At 50.1% G+C, this 15,680-nt stretch overlaps 1 protein-coding gene across 1 annotated transcript; it reads right to left on the bottom strand.

The window, feature by feature from the left end:
- Nucleotides 1–5,676: 5,676 nt before the first annotated feature.
- On the bottom strand, nucleotides 5,677–15,258 carry LOC111548228. The gene is made up of 5 exons (XM_023220624.1): nucleotides 15,190–15,258; nucleotides 14,060–14,141; nucleotides 13,074–13,238; nucleotides 9,726–9,857; nucleotides 5,677–5,904 (listed from the first exon to the last, which is right to left on the bottom strand). Exons 2-5 carry the CDS (start codon nucleotides 14,139–14,141, stop codon nucleotides 5,768–5,770), a joined length of 516 nt encoding a protein of 171 aa, XP_023076392.1. The 5' UTR covers nucleotides 15,190–15,258; the 3' UTR covers nucleotides 5,677–5,767.
- Nucleotides 15,259–15,680: the final 422 nt, after the last annotated feature.

Raw genomic sequence — 15,680 nt, 5'->3', positions numbered from 1 at the left:
CCTGTAATCCCAGCACTTTTGGAGGCCAAGGTGGGAGGATCACCTGAGGTGAGGAGTTTCAGACCAGCCTGGCCAACAGTGAAACCCTGTCTGTACTAAAAATACAAAAATTAGCCAGGCGTGGTGGCGGGTGCCTGTAGTCCCAGCTACTCAGGAGGCTGAGGCACGAGAATCACTTGAACCCAGGAGGTGGAGTTTGCGGTGAGCCAAGATCACGCCACTGTACTCCAGCCTAGGCAACAAGAGCGAAACTCCGTCTCAAAACAAACAAACAAACAAAAAGCTGGACGTGGTGGCTCACGCCTATAATCCCACTTTGGGAGACTGACAGAGGAGGATTGCTTCAGCCCGGGAGTTTGAGACTAGCTTGGGCAACACAGCAAGACTCCATCTCTACAGAGAAAAAAAAAAAAAAACTTAAAAAACAAACAAACCTCCCCCAGAAATAACTGTTATGATTACATTGTAAAAATAATAATGAAATAATGATAGGGTTGTAGGTTACAAACCATTTATGAAGCGCAACATCCCTCTGCAGCTGGTTGGCTGTCCCTAAAAGGGTATATCAATCTTACCGGGACTTTGTGCCAAGCTCTCTGGGCACCTGGAAAACCAACTGTAGAGTGTAGGTGGATGGCCACTCTCCACAGCTGACCACTACAATAGATGTCCAGAAGGGAAGAGGCCAACCTTGGCCAAGCTCAGCTCACGCTGGTGAAGCAGCAGGGGACCAGAAAAAGGACAGTGTGGTGGTTTGGAGCAGGACGGTGAAACAAGACTGCCCAGGGGAGGTAGGTGCCCTTGGTAAGTGACTTAACCTCTCTGTGCCTGAGTTTCTTTGCCTGAAAAAATAGGAGTTTCTTTGCCTGAAAAATTCTGTGCTAATCCTGCCTACTTCATGGGGTAGTTACACAGATTTAATGCTTGTGAAGTGCTTAAGGATGGTGTCTGGCACTGTAAGTACTATTTTTTATAGTAACTACTATCAATTGTATCAGACTGTGCTGCCAAACCACCACCAAGCTCTGCCTTAGTGTAGATTTCCCCCAAAAGCAAAGCCTACAATAAAGATTCAGGGGCAAATGGTTTAAGTGAGGAAGTGACACAAGGAAGGACAGGGAGCCAGTATACGGTGTGATGCTGAGTAAGCTGCCACTCCAGGCAATGGGGCTCCTCCACAGGGCATCCTTTGAAAAACCCGTGGAACACTGCTCAAAATTCTGTCACTGAGGGACAAGAACACCAAGGTGTTTATCTACCAACTCATCCCTCATTGGCTGAGGGCTGCTTCAAGATTTTCTCCTTGACATTTGGCATTTCCTGCCTGCCCCATGCTTGGTCAAAAACACACAGGTGGCTGTCCCCTTTAATGAGAACTGTCTACCAAAGCTTCGGAGAGCACCCTGCAGGCACATTGCCCACAGGGTCTGCCACAAGTTGTGATAATTTTGTAGCACTCCAGGTGGAACAATTTGGTAGTTCTCAACTTTTGTAGTTACTGTTTTTGTTTTTGTTTTTGTTTTTGTTTTTGGAGACAGGGTCTGTTCTATTGCCCAGGCTGGAGTGCAGTGGCGTGATCACGACTCATTGCAGCCTTGACCACCCAAATTTGAGGATCCTCCCACCTCAGCCTCCCAAGTAGCTGGGACCACAGGCATGCACCACCATGCCTGGCTCCTTTTTTTTTTATTTTTAATAGAGACAAGGTCTCACTATATTGCCCAGGCTTCAACTCCTGCTAATCCAAACAATACTGCAATCCATCATTTTGCATATGTGCCCGTGTATCCACAGGATACATTCCTAAAAGTAGAACTGCTGGGCCAAAGGGTGTATACATTTGTCATTTTGATGGATACAGTCAAATCAGGCAGCCTGTGAAGTCGCCTGTCCTCTGCACTCTTGCCAACATTCATGTTAACACTCTGATTCTTGTCAATCTGGTAGATGAAAAAATAGTACTCATACGTTAAAATTTCATTTTTAAAAATCTAATTGAGGTTGGCATCTTTTCATGTATTTGAAAGCCATCTGTACTCCTAATACGTTAATGAATCTACACAATGACCAATGAGAGCTGCTAATGGTACACAGAGACAACCAGGCGTCACGTGCTGCCTGCCAAGAGAACACAGCACACCCATCAAATATTCTTGCCAAAAACATCAAGCGTGAGTCTGACCAAGCTTCTAAATGTAATCACCATTTATAGAAAACACAGGGGACAGAGGGGCATAATAAGTGACACATGGGATTGCAATTACCAAAATACAGACTGGGGGAAATCCTCAGGACAAATGACTCCATTTTTTTCAACAAATGAAATGGAAGGGGAAGGAGGGGTAGGGAGAAACAGAGAGATTATATATTAAAAGAGATTTTAATATATAGTAGGATGAACCACAGGACTTCCACATCTAGGAAGATAGAGCAGAAGTACTTTTCCCTATTTCTCCTGCTAAGTAAAACTAAGAACCTTTGACACTGTAATATAAAATAAGAATAAGAAAACTCAGGCTGGGCGCCATGGCTCATGCCTGTAATCCCAGCACTTTGGGAGGCTGAAGCAGATGGATCACTTAAGGCCAGGAGTTTGAGACCATCCTGCCCAACATGACAAAACCTGTATCTACCAAAACTACAAAAATTAGCCAGGCATGGTGGCTCATGCCTGTGATCCCAGCTGCTCAGGAGGCTGAGGCACGAGAATTGCTTGAACCCAGGAAGTAGAGGTTGCAGTGAGCCGAGATCATGCCATTGCACTCCAGTCTGGGTGACAGAGTGAGACTCCATCTCAAAAAAAAAAAAAAAAAAAAAAGAAAGAAAGAAAAAAGAAAAGAAAACTCTGAAAAGTGGAAAGAAGGCTGACCAGCTAGGGACCTTAAGACCTGAGACATGGCCAGGCGTAGTGGCTCATGCCTGTAATCGCAGCACTTTGGGAGAATAAGGAGGGGGGATTATAAAGTCAAGAGATGGAGACCATCCTGGCCAACATGGTGAAACCCTGTCTCTACTATAAATACAAAAATTAGCTGGGTGTGGTGACACACACCTGTAATCCCAGCTACTCAGGAGGCTGAGGCAGGAGAATTGCTTCAACCCAGGAGGCAGAAGCGTCAGTGAGCTGAGATTGCACCACTGAATTCCAGCCTGGGCTACAGAGCAGGACTCCATCTCAAACAAAACAAAACAAAACACAAAAACCATAATGAGACAGGTCTCATTATGTTGCCGAGGCTAATCTCAAACTCCTGGCCTCAAGCTAGCCTCCTGCCTCAACCTCCAAAAGTGTTGGGACTTCAGGTGTGAGCCACCACACCTGGCCTTCAACTTGATTTTGTGTTGGTCGTTTCTCCACATCCGTAGAATATTTTATTATCTGCTCACAATTCTGCCTTCTCTCCTCATGCCTCCATGCACACCCTGGCTGTAGGATATTTCTCTCTCCATCAACATTGGGCTTGACCTTGGATGGTAGACTGTATTTTCGAAAAATGATCTCAAAAATTTTCCCTCTTGGCCAGATGCAGTGGCTCATGCCTGTAATCCCAGCACTTTGGGAGGCTGAGGCGGGAGGATTGCTCGAGCCCAGGAATTTGAGTCTGCAGTGAGCTAGGATCGTTCCACTGCACTCCAGCCTGGGTGACAGAGTGAGACTTGGCCTCAAAAAGAGAGGAATGAGATCATATCCTTTGTAGGAACATGGATGAAACTGGAAGCTCTCATCCTCAGCAAACTAACACAGGAACAGAAAACCAAACATCGCATGTTCTCACTCGTAAGTGGGAGCTGAACAGTGAGAACACATGGACACAGGGAGGGAACAACATACACCGGGGTCTGTGGGGGCAAGGGGAGGGAGAGCATTAGGACAAATAGCTAATGCATGTGGGGCTTAATACCTAGGTGATGAGTTGATAGGTACAACAGACCACCGTGGCACACGTTTACCTATGTAACAAACCTGCACGTTTTGCACATGTATCCTGGAACTTAAAGTAAAATAAAATTTAAAAGAAAAAAAGAAATTTCCCTTCTCACATGCACCCCACATTTTACAATGACCTCCTACTGAGTGGTGGAGTCCATGTACTCTCCCTCTTGAACTTGGGTGTACCTTTGGTAGTGACTTGACCATTGGGCTCCAGTAGAAGTAATGCTTTTTGTCTTCTGAAGTTGAATCATAAAAAGACCATGCAAGCCAGGCGCGGTGGTTCACATCGGTAATCCCAGCACTTTGGGAGGCCAAGGCGGGCAGATCACCTGAGGTCAGGAGTTTGAGACCAGCCTGGTCAATATGGTGAAACCCCATCTCTACTAAGAATACACACACACAAAAAAATAAAATAAAATAAATAAAATAAAATACCAATGGCCACGTGCGGTGGCTCACGCCTGTAATCCCAGCACCTTGGGAGGCAAAGGGAGGTGGATCACCCGAGGTCGGGAGTTCGAGACCACCCTGACCAACATGGAGAAACTCCACCTCTACTAAAAATACAAAATTAGCTGGGCATGGTGGCACATGCTTGTAATCCCAGCTACCAGCGAGGCTGAGGCAGGCAGGAGAATCAGCTGAACCCGGGAGGCAGAAGTTGCGGTAAGCTGAGATTGCACTCCAGCCTGGGCAACAAGAGTGAAACTCCGTCTCAAAAAAAAAAAAAAAAAAAAAATTAGCTGGACATGGTGCTGTATACCTGTACCACTACTTGGGAGGCTGAGGTGGGAGTATCACATGAGCTCGAGAATTCAAGGATGCAGTGAGCCATGATCATGCCACTGTACTCCCGCCTGGGTGACAGAATGACACCCTACCAAAAAAAAAGAAATGAAATACCACCTCTTCCTAAAGGCCTTCACTACCAACCCCCAATCCCCTTTATCCTGTCCCCTCATGCTGCTTTCTTCATGGCACTTATTACCATGTAATAAGTGTTGTGTTTCTTCATGGCACTTATTACCATGTAACCTACAAGTTATTGCATTATTTTTTTCATTTTTCTATCTCCCTGCATAGAGGAACGTCTCCTCCGTGAGGCCAAGGTCTTTGCCTGCTTGTTCACTGCTGCATCCCCAGGGCCTGGATTAGAACCTGGCACATAGTAGGTGCTCAGTAAGTATTTGTTTTTTGTTTTGTTTTGAGATGGAGTCTCTCTCTGTCACCCAGGCTGGAGTGCAATGGTATGACCTCGGCTCACTGCAACCTCTGCCTACTGAGTTCAAGCGATTCTCCTGCTTCAGGCTCCTGACCAGCTGGGACTACAGGCCTGCACCATCACACCAGGCTAATTTTTGTATTTTTTAGTAGAGATGGGGTTTCACCATATTGGCCAGGCTGGTCTTGAACTCCTGACCTCAAGTGATCCGCCCTCCTTGTCCTCCCAAAGTGCTGGGATTACAGGTGTGAGCCATCGTGCCCGGCCAAGTATTTGTTAATTAGCTGAATAAAAGAGTGTCCTCACCTTTGATTAAGCCACTTGCTCCACCCCTGATGGCTTCCCTTCTTCTTGCCGTTCCCAGTCCCACCTAAGCCTTGGCTCTAGCCCCCACTCCTCCAGGAAGCCCTCACTGACCAGATGAGTTCTGAGCCCTTCTTGCACTTCACCTGGTAAAATGCCTAATTTTAGGTGCCAAGTAAAGTCTGAAGTGGAGGTGAGAGGCAGAAGAGAACCAATCAGCTTTATTGGGGTTAAGGGCAGGGGAGGGGAGGGGCCGGCAGAGGCTCCCAGCCAAGGTGGAGCCACAGGGAGACAGCTGGGGATGCAAGTCACTTCTTCCACTGCTTCTTCTCATAGTCCCAGCGGGAGGCCAGGCCCTGCACAGGATTGACCTTCATGTCCAGCATGCGCTGCAGCTGCTTGGCTTTCCATTCGTCTGTCAAGGTGATGGGCTTTGGAGGAAACACTGCAGGGAGTGCATAGGGTGGCTCAGGATCCGGCCAGTCTTCCTCCACCAGCCAGGGTCTCCAGCCACCCTGTAGCCTCCCAGCTACTCCCAAGGCTGATGGTACAAGTTACTCCGGGGTTGGGGTATCCTGCACTGAGGCGCTCCCTCCACCCTGTCTAGCCCAGCACCCCAGACTTTCTCCTAAAGCATCGCCCCAGGCACCTCTCGGTTCTGATTCCAGCTTTGCCTTAGACTCCAAGGACCATGGGAGCCAGGCCAAGGTCCTTCCCAACTCAGTCGCCTTACCTACCTCTATGGCCTGTGGTTAATAAGAGCACTGATTTGAAGACTGCCTGAATCCAAATCCCAGCTCCACCACTCCCTTGCCCTGTGACCTTCAACAAGTCATTTCACCTCTCTGAGCCTCAATTTCCTTACCTGTCAAAAGCAGGTCCTATCCACTAGGATTGTGGGAACTGAGTATTTCCAAAGCTGTTGGCACAACGTTAGACAAATATTAAGCACCTGATACATGTTATCTACTATAATTATGTAATTACTGAGTTTGTTCCCACTTGCTGGGCAGGGTCCAGGATGAAATAATTCCTTTTACTTTCTAAGGGGGTTGAGAGTAGGAAGTAGGAAAGAGTGTTCACTTTAAAAATATGGGGACAGGTAGCAGGGCGCGGTGGCTCACGCCTGTAATCACGCCCAGGCCGAGGTGGGCAGATCACTTGAGGTCAGGAGTTCGAGACTAGCCTGGCCTAGTCAAACCCTGTCTCTACTAAAAATACAAAAAATTAGCTGGGCGTAGTAGTGTATCCCCGTTATCCCAGCTGCTCAGGAGGCTGAGGCAGGATAATTGGTTTAGTCTGGGAGGCACAGGTTGCACTGAGCCAAGATCATGCCACTACACTCCAGCCTGGCTGGCAGAGCAAGACTCTTTCTAAAAAAAAAAAAAAAAGGCCAGGCGCAGTGGCTCAAGCCTATAATCCCAGCACTTTGGGAGGCCGAGACGGGCAGATCACAAGGTCAGTAGACCGAGACCATCCTGGCTAACACGGTGAAACCCCGTCTCTACTAAAAAATATATATATATACAAAAAACTAGCCGGGTGAGGTGGCGAGCACCTGTAGTCCCAGCTACTCGGGAGGCTGAGGCAGGAGAATGGCGTAAACCCGGGAGGCGGAGCTTGCAGTGAGCTGAGATCCGGCCACTGCACTCCAGCCTGGGCGACAGAGCGAGACTCCGTCTCAAAAAAAAAAAGAAGAAAAAAAAATGGGGAGAGCCGGGTGCAATGGCATGTGCCTATGGTCTCAGTTACTCAGGAGGCCAAGATGGGAGGATTACTTAAACCGAGGAATTCTAGTCCAGCCTGGGCAACATAGAAAAACTCCTGTCTCTTTTTTTAAAAAAAAAAAGAAAAAAATCTGGTGGGAGAGGCAATACTTAACCTAAAAGCTGAAAGCACTCATAGAGGCATTTTAGGCACCTTGATGTGTGGATTGGGACAGGAAAGGCCTGGAGGTCCGAGCTCCCAACAGCTCTCATACCTTACTTTCTGGTCCACCTGGCCCTGAGGCTGACTCAGCCTTCCTGACCTCCATCCCTGGTACATTCTATCCCAGGAGCGGAGCAGGAAGAGAACAACCTTTATGAGCATTGACTATGTGCCAAGCACTAAGCTAGACTAGCCCTTCCAGGATGCACAGGAGGTGCTGAGCCTTCCACTGGTCTACCAGAGGGATGGGCAGTTAAAATAAAAATTGTTGGGCCGGTGTGGTGGCTCACACCTGTAATCCCAGCACTTTGGGAGGCCAAAGTGGGTGGATCACAAGGTCAGGAGTTGAAGACCAGCCTGGCCAATATGGTGAAACCCCATCTCTACTAAAAATATAAAAATTAGCTGGGCGTGGTGGCATGCACCTGTAGTCCCAGCTGCTCAGGAGGCTGAGGCAGAAGAATCACTTGAACCCAGGAGGCAGAGGTTGCAGTGAGCTGAGATCACGCCACTGCATTCTAGCCTGGGAGACAGAGCAAGACTCCATCTCGAATAAATTAATTAATTTAATTAAATAACTGTTGGAGTCAGGCCAGGTACGGTGGCTCATGCCTATAACCCCAGCACTTTGGGAGGCCAAGGCAGGTGGATCACAAGGTCAGAAATTCGAGACCAGTCTGGCCAACATGGTGAAACCCCATCTCTACTGAAAATACAAAAATTAGCTGGGCATGGTGGCGGGCGCCTGTAATCCCAGCTACTTGGTAGGCTGAGGCAGGAGAATCACTTGAAACCAGAAGGCGGAGATTGCAGTGAGCCGAGATTGCACTACTAAAGAACAAAACTCTCTCTCAAAAAAAAAAAAAAAATTGTTGGGGTTGGGGTCTACCCCCAGAGTATGTGACCAGTGGAGCTGAGAATATGCATTTCTAGCAAGTTTCTAGCTGAGAATATGCATTTCTAGCAAGTTGCTATTGGTACACAGAGAACACTTTTGAGAACCACTATTCAGAGGTAATAAAAGCTCAGCTGTACATGTGACTACCCAGCTAAAGACTATATTTCCCAGCTTCCCTTGTAGCCAGATGGTCACGTGATCATTTCTCAGCCTATATCATGTGAGGAGAAGTGGTTTGAGCAACTTCTAGGCCTCAAAGAGGAGCCTATTTTCCTTTCCCTTTTTTCCTTGGCTGGAATGTAGGCTTGATGGCAAGAGCTGGAGCAGCCATCTTGCATGTCAAGGAGGCAGAGCAACAAGACAGAAGGAGCCTGCATTGTGGAGTCCCCACATTTGTCTGGATTGCTTCTCTGCCCTTGTTGTGAGAAAGGAATAAACCATTATCTAATTTAAGCTCTTGTAAGTTGGGGACTCTCTGTTACAGTAGCTGAAGCAATATACTGAAAAATAGGCTAGGTGTGGTGGCTCATGCTTGTAATCCTAGCACTTTGGGAGTTCGAAGCAGGCAGATCACTTGAGGCCAGGAGTTTGAGACCAGCCTGGCCAACATGGCGAACCCTGTCTCTACTAAAAATACAAAAATTAATCAGGCGTGGTGGCACACTCCTGTAGTCCCAGCTACTCGGGAGGCTGAGGCAGGGGAATCACTTGAACTGTGGAGGCAGAGGTTCCGTGTATGTGTATATATATATATATAAATATACACTGAAAAACATATGGTTCAGACACAACAATCAGTTACAACACCATTCATGACTATGAGCCAAACACTGGCCTATAGCCCTCTCTCATTAAAATCCTCTTGGCCGGGCGCGGTGGCTCAAGCCTGTAATCCCAGCACTTTGGGAGGCCGAGGCGGGCGGATCACGAGGTCAGGAGATCGAGACCATCCTGGCTAACATGGTGAAACCCCGTCTCTACTAAAAAAAATACAAAAAACTAGCTGGGCGAGGTGGCGGGTGCCTGTAGTCCCAGCTACTTGGGAGGCTGAGGCAGGAGAATGGTGTAAACCCGGGAGGAGGAGCTTGCAGTGAGCTGAGATCCGGCCACTGCACTGCAGCCTGGGCAACAGAGCGAGACTCCGTCTCAAAAAAAAAAATAAATAAAATAAAATAAAAATAAATAAATAAAATCCTCTTAAGTACCCTGAAATGGAACATTACTATTTCCATTTTACAGATGAGGAAACTGAGGCCCAGAGAGGTAAAGTTCCTACATTCAAACCTAGACAGCCATGCTCTGCCCTTCACACTACACCTCTTCAGAAATTTTCAACTCTTCAGATGAGTGCCAGCATGGTTCCCTTAAGAAACCATCTGGTGGCCGTGACCACAAGGTCATGGCCCAGGATTGCATCTAGATGAGGTGTTGCTACTCACTGTAGACCCGCTGCCACCAAATCACCAGAGCTGCGAATCCAAAGAAGAAGAAGACATAACCCATCACTGTCTTCCACTCATTGGAGCGACGGTTCATCTCCGCAAAGGTCTCATTGAACTGGAGCCGGTACACTGGAGGCAATTGGCGGGGAGGGGGGAAAGGCCTCAGGTGCGTCCACTCTAAGTGATCCCTGGCTTCCCCCTCTCTGCAGCAGATGCTGTTCATTCAGCAAATTCTTACGGAGCATGTACTATATACACAGCATGACCAAGAACTGGTGACAGAAGTAAGTAAGCCAGATGAAAATCTCTGCCCTTGTGGAGTTAAGAGGGGAGACTGTGGCAAATGCTTCAGGAAAACAGTTGGGTGGCCAGGGAAGGTGTCTCAGAGGAGGTGACACTGGAACTGAGGCTTGAAAAATCAATGGGAGAAAGTTGGTGAGAACGGAAGAAGTGCAAAGACCGAGAAGCAGGAAGCAGGTAGGGAAAGAGTGAAGTGAGGACCACTGTGGCTGGAGTGAAATGAGCAAAAGAGAGAGAATTTAGCAAATTAGAGGCTGGCCAGAGCCGGTTCACACAGGACCTTGTCAGAATCCATGGAGAAGAATCTGGATTTCATTTCAACAGAATTAGGGAGGGGGCCAGGCATGGTGGCTCATGCCTGTAATCCCAGAATTTTGGGAGACCAAGACAGGTGGACTGCTTGAGTCTAAGAGTTCGAGACAATCCTAGGCAATATAGCGAGACCCTGTCCCTACAAAAAATTTTAAAATTAGCCAGGTAAGGCTGGGCGCGGTGGCTCACGCCTGTAATTCCAGTACTTTGGGAGGCCGAGGCGCGTGGATCACGAGGTCAGGAGATTGAGACCATCCTGGCTAACATGGTGAAACCCCATCTCTACTAAAAATACAAAAAATTGGCCGGGCACGGTGGCTCAAGCCTGTAATCCCAGCACTTTGGGAGGCCGAGACGGGCAGATCACGAGGTCAGGAGATCGAGACCATCCTGGCTAACACGGTGAAACCCCGTCTCTACTAAAAATACAAAAAATTAGCCAGGCGTGGTGGTGGGTGCCTGTAGTCCCACCTACTCGGGAGCTTGCAGTGAGCTGAGATCCGGCCACAGCACTCCAGCCTGGGCAAGAGAGAGAGTCTCTGTCTCACAAAAAAAAAAAAATTACCCTACGTGTATAATCCTTTCTCAGTACATTATATAAATATGAAAACAAATATCCAAAGGAAAATCAAAGCTGGCAGCAGAATTCCTTGGGGAAAGGGAACTGTCTTAGGTTTTGGGAAGACACTTGAGTGGGCGGTTTAGGCTGAGACAGTGAAATCAACCGGTGGAGGCCACTCAGCATGACTGTAGTACAGCCATGCATAGACACAGGCCATGCACTCCAGTGCTGCCATGCCCGCCTGCCCTGGAAGAGGTCTGACAAGACTCAAGGCGTTTGGCCTGGCATGATGGCTCATGCCAGTAATCCCAGTGCTTTGGGAGGCTGAGGCAGGAGAATTGCTTGAGCCCAGGAGTTCAAGAGCAGCCTGAGCAACCATAGTGAGACTGCTCTGTCTCTACAGAAATATAAATAAATTAATAAATAAATAAATAGCCGGCGTGGTAGCTCACACCTGTAATCCCAGCACTTTAGGCTGAGGCAGGTGGATCATGAGATCAGGAGTTCGAGACCAGTCTGGCCAACATGGTGAAACCCTGTCTCTACAAAAAATACAAAAAAATAGCCAGGTGTGGTGGTGCCCGCCTGTAGTCTCAGCTACTTAGGAGACCAAAGCAGGAGGATCACTTGAACCCAGGAGGCAGAGGTTGCAGTGAGCCGACATGGGGCCACTGCACTCCATCCTGGGTGACAGAGACCCTGTCTCAAAAAATAAAGAAAAAAAAAGTTGTTTAACTGATCTGTGAGGCTACACTGCAATGCACCAAGCATCCCACCAAACCTTCAGTGTAGCTAATGTGGTATAGCAGCTAAGGGTGAAACCCCTGGTGCCTGTCTGTGTGGTTTCAAATCTTGCCTCCACTACTCTCTAGCCGTGCGACCATTGCAAGTGACTGCACTTCACTGAGCTGAGGCTCTCAAATGTGAGCTAATGAGAGCACCTACCTCCACAGCGGTGCCTGCTACCTGTAAGTGTGCAGTACATATTAGGGGTGGTGCTCATGACAATCTTGCTTGTCAAATGTCCGTCATTTATTTCTCTCTCTCTCTTTCTTTTTTTTCTTCCCCCCCACCCCCCCGCCCCAGACAGGGTCTCACTTTGTTACCCAGGTTGGAGTGCAATGCAGTGGCACAATCACAGCTCACTGCAGCCTCAACTCCCCTGGGCTCAAGCGATCCTCCTGCCTCAGCCTCCCAAATAGCTGGGACCACAGGCATGTGCCACCACGCTCAGAAAAAGAGTGTCAATTTCTGAAATGAAGAGAAAACCAAGATATGTATGTGTGTGTGTGTGAGAGAGAGAGAGAGAGAGACAGAGAGAGAGAGAGAGGGAGAGAGAAAAGGTGTTGAGAGAGGGCTGGAAATGCAAGCTCACAGGCAGAAAGGGAGCCTGGCTGGCTCACAGCTGCATTCCCAGTGCATGGTATTGCAGTAGGTGCTCAGTAAGATGTTGACTGAATGAACAAATTTGAGAAGCACGAACATTTCCCCACTAGGAATCCCTTGAAATCTTGGAGGTCAGGCTGAGTGTTCCCATTCATGGAATGAGAATAAGGTGCTCCAAATATCAAAGGGTGAGCTCAGGGATGCTCTGGTGGACATGACAAGGGACCACACATCCCTCCAGTCTCCCAGGGTCAGAGGGCTCCTCCCCAACCACCTCACCTGCCTCTCTCTGTTCCATCTCCCCCACATCACCCAATTCCAGGAGGTTCCACAGTCTCCTGCTCTGATACCCTTCCCCATGCAGTTCCCACTCCCTGGCAGTGCCCTCCTCTTCACCCTTAAAGGCCAGCTGGAATGTGCCCTCCTCTGGGAGGTCCACCAAGATTTCATCTCACAGTCCTTGAACACACCTCACCCTAGTCACATATTCTGTATTACAATTATTGGGGTCTGTACTGGTTTTCCCCACGGGACTGGGAGCACCATGGGGACAGGAACTATCCAGGTGATTCACCTCTTGTCTCCAGCATTGCCTAACATCAGGCTATGCACAAATAGGTGAGTGAATAAAGAAACGAACAAAGGCATAAACTTCACCCCTCACGTGTTTGGAGGTTTCTGGCTGTCTTGGGGGCCTCTCTCTGCCCTCTGATCCCTGACAGGCCCTTCTTTCCAAAGTCAGGCCCCAACCCACTCTCTCCAGCCAGCCCCACCCTGACACCTACGGGCCACCTTTTCGGCGTGGGTCAGCAGGGTCCAGCTTCCCTTCTCCTTCTCCTTCAGGGCCTGCTGCTCAGCGTTGAGTTCTGTGCAGAAGGGCTCTTCTGGCATGGGGTAGTGGCGCTGGGCATAGCAGTTGGTGTAGGGGGGCGTCTTCCCCCCACCACGGGCTGCAGACACAATGGAGGGAGCTGAGTCCAGGCTGCCCCTTGGATACCCTATCTCTAACTATATTAATAAAGAAGGTGGCCGGGCTTGGTGGCTCACGCTTGTAATCCCAGGCACTTTGGGAGGCCGAGGCGGGTGGATTGCAAGGTCAGGAGTTCGAGACCAGCCTGGCCAAGATGGTGAAACCCCGCCTCTGCTAAAAATACAAAAATTAGCCGGGCACAGTGGTGGGCGCCTATAATCCCAACTACTCGGGAGACTGAGTCAGAAGAATCGTTTGAACCCAGGAGGCGGAGGTTGAAGTGAGCTGAGATCACGCCACTGAACGCTCTAGCCTCCGCGACAGAGCAAGACTCTGTTTCAAAAAAAAAAAAAAAAAAAAAGGTTTATAATAGCTTGGGGTACTAGCAAGGGCTCAATAAATGTTTCTTTGTTATTCTCCATGGGTCAGCAAGGCCCTTCTTCTATCTGGCTGAAGTCTCTCCTGCTTTAGGTCTCTTTCTTCTTACTAGCATTCAAACTAGGGTCTGGAAAGGAGGAATCAGGGTCCAAGGTTCTGTCAGCATCCTCCACCTCAGCACAAAAGACCTAGGGACCTGAGGCTTGGGGGCTGGCTCCTAAGGAAGCCTGGAATGGAGATGGCCACTGTCTGCTCACCCCACGGACTCCATTTCCTGGAGAAACTTGGCCTGGGACCAAGAAGTGGGATCATAGGAAGTGTGGTAGGAACAGGCCTAGTGTGGCATGGAAGGGCAAAGGGGGCAGAGGGGACCCCTGCCCCCATCTCTGGAGTTAGGCTGGGAGGAAGGACTCCAGGTCTCACCGGTGCCTTCTGAGCTGTGCATCCCTCGTCTTCCGCGTCCACCTTTCCTCAGCAACAAGCTCCAGGCAGCTTTGGGCAGCATCTGGGGGCATGAAGGTATAGATTAGTTCTGCCCCCACATCACCCTCTGCCCCCAACCGTAGGGCCAGATGGAGAAACCCTTTTCCACTGGTATGGTAGTGGTAGGGATCCCAGGGTTTCAAGGTCGCCCTCATGCCCTTGACCCTTCTAATTTTGTCTGATATCCCTGGGAGGAGGGGGCAATGGGGGTCCTAGACCTTTGGAGCCCCTTCTTGGGACCTCAATTCACCATCTGAGAAGTGGGAGGAGGCCTAAGTGTTGGGCCAAGGTCTGAGGAGTTTGAGGCTGAGGGCTTGGGTTCTGGTGCCAGTCCCAGCTCAGTCTGGCCAGCCTGGAGAACTCTGCTCAGTTGTTTGCTCCCCAGAGGAAGCTGGGTGGGGGTCCAGGCTGAGAGGGAGCAGGTCCTGAGGCTCTCTTCCCTGCCCTGCACAGGCAGAACAGACAGACCGTCTGGCTCCCACCCCTTCCCCCGTAATTGGCCGCCTACGTGCACACAGGCCTGCTCTGCTGGATCTGGTTGGGGGTGGGGGACTGGGCTCAGCCAGACCGGGTAAGCCCAGTCCCCCACCCCCAGGGAAGACTCAGGGTTTGGCATCCATGGGGGTGGGGAGGGGCTTTAGAGGATAGGGACTTAACTGGGTCAGAGGGAGGGAGACACACATCTGGGGGAAAAAAAGGGGGATCCCACATCTAGGGAGAGAGGGGGACACCCAACAAATAGAGTGAGGGAGGGGGTACATTACAGGTGATAAGTGGGAGGGGGCGGCCCGCACTTCTGGAAAAGAGGGGCTCCGGCCAGTGATTATGATTAGTGGGTGGGAGAGCTCCACATATCCAGAGAGGGAGGGTGTAATCTGTATTTGGGGAAAAAGATGGCATATGCAGACGGAGGACTCTCCAGGAACCCTCAACTCTAACCTGCATGAAGCCTCCCAACCTTCTAAAACAGGGACCACTCGGGGCGTGACCCAGCGGCGAAGGCAGGAGACCGAGCCGCGCCCCTGACGCGCGCGGGCTTGGGTTGCGGGGTCCTCCGCCAACTCACTCACCTCGCGGGCTTGGCAGCGGGAGCGCGACCTGGGTCTGCCCAGAGAGCAACTGAGAACCCGCTGCGGAGGGACCTGAGAGCGGGCGCCCGCCCCCGGCCCGCCCCACAGCCTTTCAGGGCCGCCCCCGCGTGGGAACGTCCTGCTTCGGCTGGGCGTGGGAGCGCACAGCCCGCGTCCCTGGGGGCACGCCGGCCCACAGCTTGGGGGGAGGGGCTGCAGAGCGACTTCTGCATCAGTGTCCCTACCCCTGGGGTCCTGCCTCTGGAGACCCCCTGCAGACAGTAGTCCCAAGAGCAGGGTCTCCCTGCCTCCTCCACACGTTCCCTCCTTGCTGTTTCTGCCACCTGGGATGTTCTCTTCAGGCCTTTGAAGACGCAAACCTTCCAGCTAGGCCCAAAGCCTCCTACTCCAGAAACATCTTTTAGGCCAAGCGCTGTGGCTCACGCCTGTAATCCCAGCACTTTGGGAGGCCAAGGCGGGCGGATCACCTA

This window comes from Piliocolobus tephrosceles, chromosome 20 (assembly GCF_002776525.5).
Source record: "Piliocolobus tephrosceles isolate RC106 chromosome 20, ASM277652v3, whole genome shotgun sequence".
NCBI classification, from domain to species: Eukaryota; Metazoa; Chordata; class Mammalia; order Primates; family Cercopithecidae; genus Piliocolobus; species Piliocolobus tephrosceles.
Note: the sequence above shows the minus strand (reverse complement) of the source record. Positions and strands in the feature narration are given on the sequence as shown.

What these genes read in the sequence shown, in the direction of transcription:
- LOC111548228 (XM_023220624.1), bottom strand. Translation starts at nt 14,141, where the DNA reads ATGCTGCCCAAAGCTGCCTGGAGCTTGTTGCTGAGGAAAGGTGGACGC. An exon ending in GCACAGCTCAGAAGGCACCG is followed by an intron (nt 13,239 to 14,059) that starts GTGAGACCTGGA and finishes TTGTGTCTGCAG; the next exon opens with CCCGTGGTGGGGGGAAGACG. An exon ending in TTGGTGGCAGCGGGTCTACA is followed by an intron (nt 5,905 to 9,725) that starts GTGAGTAGCAAC and finishes CACTCCCTGCAG; the next exon opens with TGTTTCCTCCAAAGCCCATC.